Source organism: Silurus meridionalis, chromosome 19, assembly GCF_014805685.1.
Source record: "Silurus meridionalis isolate SWU-2019-XX chromosome 19, ASM1480568v1, whole genome shotgun sequence".
Lineage (NCBI taxonomy): Eukaryota > Metazoa > Chordata > Actinopteri > Siluriformes > Siluridae > Silurus > Silurus meridionalis.
This window is the reverse complement of record NC_060902.1, coordinates 13,524,897-13,532,761: the sequence shown is the minus strand read 5'-3', so window position 1 is coordinate 13,532,761 and position 7,865 is coordinate 13,524,897. Positions and strand designations below refer to the sequence as shown.

The 7,865-nt window shown below is 35.1% G+C and overlaps 1 protein-coding gene across 1 annotated transcript; it reads left to right on the top strand.

Annotated features, from left to right (window-relative positions):
• Positions 1 to 3,133: 3,133 nt before the first annotated feature.
• LOC124402204 (opioid growth factor receptor-like) lies at positions 3,134 to 6,596 on the top strand. The gene is made up of 8 exons (XM_046875043.1): positions 3,134 to 3,327; positions 3,870 to 3,935; positions 4,108 to 4,134; positions 4,338 to 4,389; positions 4,491 to 4,569; positions 5,083 to 5,149; positions 5,301 to 5,449; positions 5,546 to 6,596. The coding sequence occupies exons 1-8, from the start codon at positions 3,217 to 3,219 to the stop codon at positions 5,988 to 5,990; spliced, it is 996 nt and encodes a 331-aa protein (XP_046730999.1). The 5' UTR covers positions 3,134 to 3,216; the 3' UTR covers positions 5,991 to 6,596.
• The last annotated feature ends 1,269 nt before the right edge of the window (positions 6,597 to 7,865 follow it).

Genomic DNA, 7,865 nt, shown 5'->3' with positions numbered 1-7,865 from the left:
AACAATGCATTTTACCCGGTTTTACACTTTCATTTGTCAATTGCTTTACTGATTTCCTTACCATTACATTAAATGAACTTTATTAATAGATTTGTTGTTTTTTTGTGAGAAATGAATGTTTAGCCAATCTCTTGTCGGTTAAAGAATACAACTAACGAAAACAATTGGGCTTCACTATGTATTTTAATTTACTGTTCATTAGAATCTAAACCACAGAACTATGGAATTTTCACTGCTCAGACAGCTCTGACAACAGCCCTGTCTGTAATTACAAGCACAAGCAAAAAAGTGAACAACATCATAATATATAATATATTAGGCAGCATGTGAACAGTCAGTTCTGAAAGTGCTGAAAGCAGGAAAAATAGGTAAATGTAAGGATCTGAGCCACTTTGAGAGCCAAATTGTGATAGCTAGTTGGCGGTATCGGAAACATATATCCCAGTGTTCCCAGTATGCAGTGGTTAATGCATATTAAAAGTGGCTCAATGAAGGACGCCTAGTGAACCAGGCTGCTCAAGGTTCACTGATGCGTGTAAGAAGTCTATTGAATGTTACAAGCCTGCTCTTTGACCTCACGAGTCCTTATAAACACCTCTGCATTTTTTTCCTTTTACTTCCCTATTGTTGAATTGACAGAAATAGCTTTATATCATAGCCATTATCAGTTAAATATTAAGCTATGTACCAAATCACCCAGTCTTTTTACAACCTGACAAATTACTCACTAAATAAACCTAAACTAGTATTTAAGTGTTGTGTGCTTTCTTCAGTGATTTGATTATATATAAAAAAAAAAGACATACTGACTGTACATTTCACATGTAAGTGTGTGTATAAATGTGTGCATATACGTTATATGCTTGTTATGCCCTGAAATTGCTCTTCCATTCAATACTTCATGAAATGTTTCATTCACTTAAATTAAAGGAAGAGGTCTTCAGTCGGTTGTAATGATGAGTAACTTTCAAACATAGGAAAGTGTGAGAAAAAATGATGAGGACATCGATGATCATCAGCAGAGTAGCAGTGACACAAAATACATGAAGTAAACACTTTGGGTTCATCTGAGTCAAAAAGAACGCAGGACACATTCTGTTCAGACATTTTACACTAGGATTTAGGATTTAAATATTAATTAAGTGTAGGAAATGAGTAAAGGTCCACATGGCTGGGTGATACTGCTCTCTAGCCGGAGGTCAGCAGGTGGTAGTCACCTGTATTTACACCTTTGCCAGTGCCGGCCCCCCAGCAGATCGTGTTAGGGTATTGTTTAAATGATAATCGTGGTCTCAGACACGTTTTGGTTAGAAAAAGTCCTTGACGGCTCGCAGCCTCTTCCAGACTGCTATAATTAGGATTGACTCAAATAAAATTATGAACAGACTCCATAATTGCTTTTGTGAAATTTAAGGCGTTTTGCGGATGAGCTCATTTTGATATAGCTTGAGGTGGAATCTGGGTTAAGGCTGTATGTAAATTCTTACAAAAGCCTTCAGCACAGACACATATTCTAGCTTCTAAGTAACATGACAAGCTGGGCTCTTTTTGTTTGTTTGTAATTAAAATAGCTTGTGAGGATATGTCTGTTTATATTTATTCTAACATATACTATATATTGGGAAATAATCAACACCCAAACTGTAAATCTGTCACTAACCATGCTATCGATTTATTTTATGTGAACAAACATCTTTTCAATTTTTGCATATTAAACTAAACTGAGTAGGCATGAATGCCTCATGGGAGTCATATGTCAAACCAGCAAAACGAGGCCAAAACCAGAAACTCTGGAAAACTAGAAATGCAAAGTATAAAGAAACAATAGCAACAAAGACACAGCTCACAATTACAGCAGAATGTAGTCTTGAGATAAGTTTACACTGCTGAGACAAACTATCATTCTGGAATAATAATAAAAAAATTATGTCAACAACTTAAATATTTAATATTCCTTATTTTTAGATTTCTGTTTAAGTGCAAGAAAGTGTGTGATATTGATCATATTACCTGCTGTTATTACAATAAGGTCATATTGTCCTCATGCTTAACCTCTTTGCATCTCTTTTAATCTCTGATTTTACACAAACTTGTCAAGTCCATGCCAACTTGAGTGCACAATGTCATTAAAGCAGACGAGGGGACATATGAAATACACAGAGACTCTGAAATCCATGTAAATATTGATGAATTTCATGTTATATATTCGTGAAATATATTTGTGCAAAGCTTCTACTTTTTTACTCAGTATCTATTATAGTAGATGAAAAATGGAGCATTTTCACTAGTGCTGTCAGACCTTTGGACTCCATTGTTCAGATAATGTATATGAACACAATTGTACTGTATATATTTTATGTTTGTATATTCTTAGGTGCATTAAGGCTACTGTGAATGCATTAAAACCTCTTTGGGGTGTGAATAACCCTAACCTTAGATCTATCTACTGATTGACTGATTTATTGCATCATTCCTAACTCCAGTACATTTTGACAAATTAAATAAACTCCTAGAAGATTCAGAGCCTATTTTATAATACATCATAATATAATATTATATAATAACATTATGCAGCATGTTTTAGTCGTTTATTTAATTCACACAGATCAGTTCACTTTTATCTGTATCGAGGTTTTAACAGTCGTCATTGTCCCAAAGTAGCTTTGCAGAGATAAATATGGATAAAGAGGTTATAAATGTATATGTTTAGTGCCTACAAGTTATAAATGAGCCAATGGTGAGAGTGAACAGGAAAAACTATCTGAGAACCTTGAGGGGAACCAGACTCAAAATGGAACACATTATCATGTGGGTGGCACCGAATGTCAGTTCTTTATAGTTTTATCATTATTAAGTACTATTAAACAATGGTTAAATGCAAAACTGTTCATGCAAAAGCCATTCCATAGTTCTTGAGTAGCTCAGTAACTTCATGGATCTTTAGGCTGTTCATGTGGAACCATCTTCAGCTACACAGAGTGAGGAGACCTTTGCCAGAGGTAGGGCTTTGCGATGGATCAGGTGGATTGGATAAGAAGGGGACAGCAACTATGGTCGTTGGTTACAGTTCTTGAATTTTGTTGCATGCAATGGCTTACCTTTTAAAAAAGTGGGCGTGGTCTAATGTGGAGCGCAGCTGGTTTGACAGCGCTATGATTTCACTTGGGCGAGTTGGTTCATTCTCAAGATCTCTAAGACCGATCATTACTTTTCTATATGCTGTACTATAGAATGGGCTGTGAGAGAAGTGTCATGGAGGATCCTGATGATAAATATGACTCCACATGGGACGATGAGTATGAAGAAGGGAAGTTCGGTATGACAGAGGTAATGTAAAGTTTACTTGTTTATTTTGAGTTATTTGGTTATGATTGACGCAAAACTGTTGGTTAAAAAAAGACAATATGGTAGGATTGTTTTATTATGAGTAAGAAAATCTATCAGTAGGGACTGTCTAAAGCGAAAGTATTACAAAGAGCGAATTTGTAAACAAGGTGTGGTCCAACACGAGTTAGACTGGAATTTGAGCTCTGGTGCAAATATTGCATACATTTCATGTGATCATGTGCTTTCATTGTGTTTGTTTTTGTTTGTTTATATAAGAAGTATTGTATGTTTTAAATTACACTAATTCTTATTCCCTGAGAAAACTGAGTCTCCTTGCTATTTTTCCCTTTTGTGTCATTTTTATAAGCATATACACAATATATACATAACCTATAAACTATAATTATAGTCTAAGTATAACTGATCGCTTATGAGTAAGCTGGTGCTATTATGAACAGTGTTAACACTGAACTATTATTAACACTGAACTCCCAAAATTGTAGAATTTACTTTGATTTCAATTCATTTTTTTTTTTTGGCAGACAAGGACACCATCCAGAAACCTGAGGGCTGCTAGTGACATGCAAAGGTTCAGACATATGTGTCAGGTGAGTTTCAAGTTTGAAGCCATCAGACAATCGCAGCCCTTCAGTCCCAGCCATATCGGGGAAAAAGTGGATCATTTTAATGCTTCAAACTACACTGATTGCTGCAAAAGACAACTTTTGTATCTGTTTTTATCTGTTTTTCACATCTGTCTAATGTTTTGTTTTGTTTTAGAACAAAATTCAGGTACCACTTGGTCAAGTAAGTATTACTTATTGCTCATTGTTGCACTTACACTTTGTAGTTCAAGGACTATATATATATATATATATATATATATATATATATATATATATATATATATATATATATATATATACACACATACATACATTTTTTCTTCTTTTTTTTTTTTTTTGGATTTTATTTGGATTTGATTAATTATTATAATTTTGCTTTTGCAGGAAAAACATAATCTTCATTTCTATCAGAACAGATCACCATCTCACCCTGATGGTATAGCAGTACTTACACTCATTAATGTAAATATATATTGCAAATATAACATTTCTTATTAAAAAAAAAAATGTTATTGTTTTTTTTCTGTTTCCTTCAAGATGTATATATTAAAGACTATCACAAGCACTGGCTTGGTGATTACACAAGGCTTGAAAGAGCACACTCTTATATTCAGTGGTAAGTAAATCATATTAGTAATGTCTTAGTTCCACGCCACTAATCAGCTTGGACACATTCCACGAGTGCTTATATTGTTGCTCTGGATGCATTTTGTGTTTTGATGTTTTACTGTATTTGACCATTCTGTGTCAAAGAATCGAGAGTATAATAGCCATTATTTGTCACATATAGATAACAGCGTAGTAAATTTCTCATATATCCCAGCTTGTTCAGAAGCTGGGGTCAAAGCACAGGGTCAGCCATGAAACAGCACCCCTGGAGCAGAGAGGGTTAGAAGCCCTGCTCAAGGGCCCAACAGTGGCAGCTTGGCAGTGCTGGGGCTTAAAACCCTCAGCGTACAATCATTAACATTATGCAGAGAGCCTTGACCACTGAACCAATATATAAATAAGACTGTTTTTATACCGTTTTATACTAATTTATATCAGAATGGCTTTTGTGCTGTTATACTGAATTAACTATAAATAATTATACCAGTGCTGATATTAATAATCACTGTACATTATACAGGTTGTTTCCAATTCAAGAACCAGGAGGAAACTCATATGCACATGTCCTTACCCTAGAAGAAATCCAGGTAGGCTTTTTTTTCTAATCGGAAAGGATTGAAATACTGGATTCAGATACAACTGTTTAATGTTTTGCAAAACACATTCGATTCGTATACTATTAAAACTGAAATTGTATTGTTTTTGATTTACTTAAGCTGAATAGTTTTTTTTTTTCAGCATTTTCGTAGCAATAATGAATTAAAGAACAAACTGCTGGAGTCTTACAAGCTCATGTTGGACTTCTATGGAATACGACTTGTCAACGAGAAAACTGGAGAGGTGCAACGTGCAGGAAACTGGAAAGAGCGATTTGAAAACCTTAACAGGTCATTGCTGTCTGCTGTTTCTTTGGTTTCTTTATCTCCATTAGCAATATAAGCCTGAATGCTGATTTTACTTTTATTTTGACTTTTATATAACAGAAACTCACACAACAACCTTCGCATTACTCGCATCCTAAAGTGCCTAGGAATCCTGGGGTTGGATCGCTACCAGAAACCGCTGGTTCGCTTCTTCCTCGAAGAGACTCTGGTCAAAGGAACACTTCCACAAGTCAAGCAAAGTGCTCTGGACTACTTTATGTTTGCTGTTCTGAACAAATCTGAACGAAAAGAACTGATCAAATATGCCTTCTGGAACTTTGAGCCAAAGGAGCAATTTGTGTGGTGCCCTAGAAAGATTAGAAGAAAACTATTGAGAGAAATCGCACAAAAGGAACATTCATCACGGCCACCGGCAAGAAGGGAAAAAATGCATCACCAAACAGATTATAAAAGAAGTTCAAGGAACAGAGGGGCACAAAATGAAGGCCTGAGTCGAAAAGATCCCAGGCACTATCGCCTTTCAACACAGAACTGGTTTCACTGACACTAATCTAAGTTTAGATTTGTAACCAGAACAGTGCAGCCAGGATGAACTTGTTGATTTAATCAGGGTGGCAATATGCTCAGTGTCTACAGTACAAGTAACTTATTTCAGGTGTCATTTATTTGCTTATGTTATACATTCATAACATTTATTCAGTCAACCAATAGTTGTTCAGATCAAGTCGTTGCTAAATGGAATTGCAGTGAAACTTCAGTAAATAACACATCTGATGGAATTGTCATATTCCTGATATTTCCTATTGTTATGTATAATTTTCAATCTCACTGTATCTTTACAATCACTTTTAATTTAATGGGTATGATTATTCTTTTATACCTTCTACATACTTTTCCACAATATTTGTATAAGAAATGAAAAATATTGAATAAAACACTTATTAGAATATGATCTTATTGAGTAATTGTAGCCAAAACTACGGGTATAAAACTGGCATTGAATCATGCGAGTCAGTCAAATACTGTGAGCTGAACAAAAAGATATGGCTCATTGCAAAGAAGCAAATTTAGCACAAAGCAAAACCAGGGTACTGAAACTGTACCTCGCTGCAGTGGTATTGTAATGATAAATAAAAAGATGAAATGAAAACAATAGTGTACTGTCTCTTTTCATTATTCAGTGTCCTTGAAATGTTGTTATCAAGAAATGTTTCCACTCTAAATGCAGTGTATTTTTTACACAGTAATCCTGGAACAACATTTCGATAGGCAGTGTCTCATTTATCTGATCACCTGACAAGTACTTGTCTTCAAAAAGTAAGATTGGAAGGAGAAAATGGAACGATAAAAGGAGAACAAAAGCTTAGCTTAGTTGTATTTCAATCAACAAAAAACATTTTATGTACTAAAATATTCTCGAGTTCCTCTAGAAATAACATCCTATTAATAAGTCAATGTATGGATAAATAGGAATTATTCGCTCATGAACTCGTATTAATTTTCACATTGTCTTTATCTTCTTCTTCTTCTTTCGGCTGCTCCCATTAGGGGTCGCCACAGCGGATCATCCGTCTCCATACCCCCCTGTCCTCTACATCTGCCTCTTTCACCCCAACTACCTGCATGTCTTCCCTCACCACATCCATAAACCTCCTCCTTGACCTTCCTCTTTTCCTCCTTCCTGGTGGCTCCATCCTCAGCATTCTCCTACCAATATAACTCATGTCCCTCCTCTGCACATGTCCAAACCATCTCAATCTCGCCTCCCTCACCATGTCACCACAACATCCTACATGCACTGTCCCTCTAATAAACTCATTTCTAATCCTGTCCATCGTCGTCACTCCCAACGAAAACCTTAACATCTTCAGCTCTGCTACCTCCAGCTCCGCCTCCTGTCTTTTACTCAATGAAGGTGAAATGTTTGAACCTTTCCTCTTGAAAATGATTAACTTGTAGCTGCAGATAAAACAGATTCAAAGCTGATAGGACAAATTTACTAATACACTGCCAAACGTATATAATTTAACATTTTTGATTTAATCTAACTTTTTATTCAAATAAAAAACCTCACAAATAGGTGCTTAATTCTAATAAGTAAATAGCTTGTTATTAAATAGCTTGCGAATTGAACGATGTTATAAATGTATTTTATTGGAATTCTCTTTATCCAATCTTATTGGAAAATTTCTAAATCTATAGTAAAACTCGCACCCAAAACCTGGCAATCCAACTAATCCCATTCTCAAAACAGAAGAAAGTAACAGCGGGATAGAAAATTGCGATCAAATAATAAAAACATGTCACAAGCATGCATGTAAAAAGCAAAGAGAAATTAGTAAAGTGTAAAAATAATATTTTTTTAATATGTGTGTAATACTCAGCAGCTTGATGTTTGATGGTACTGTATATGCAAACA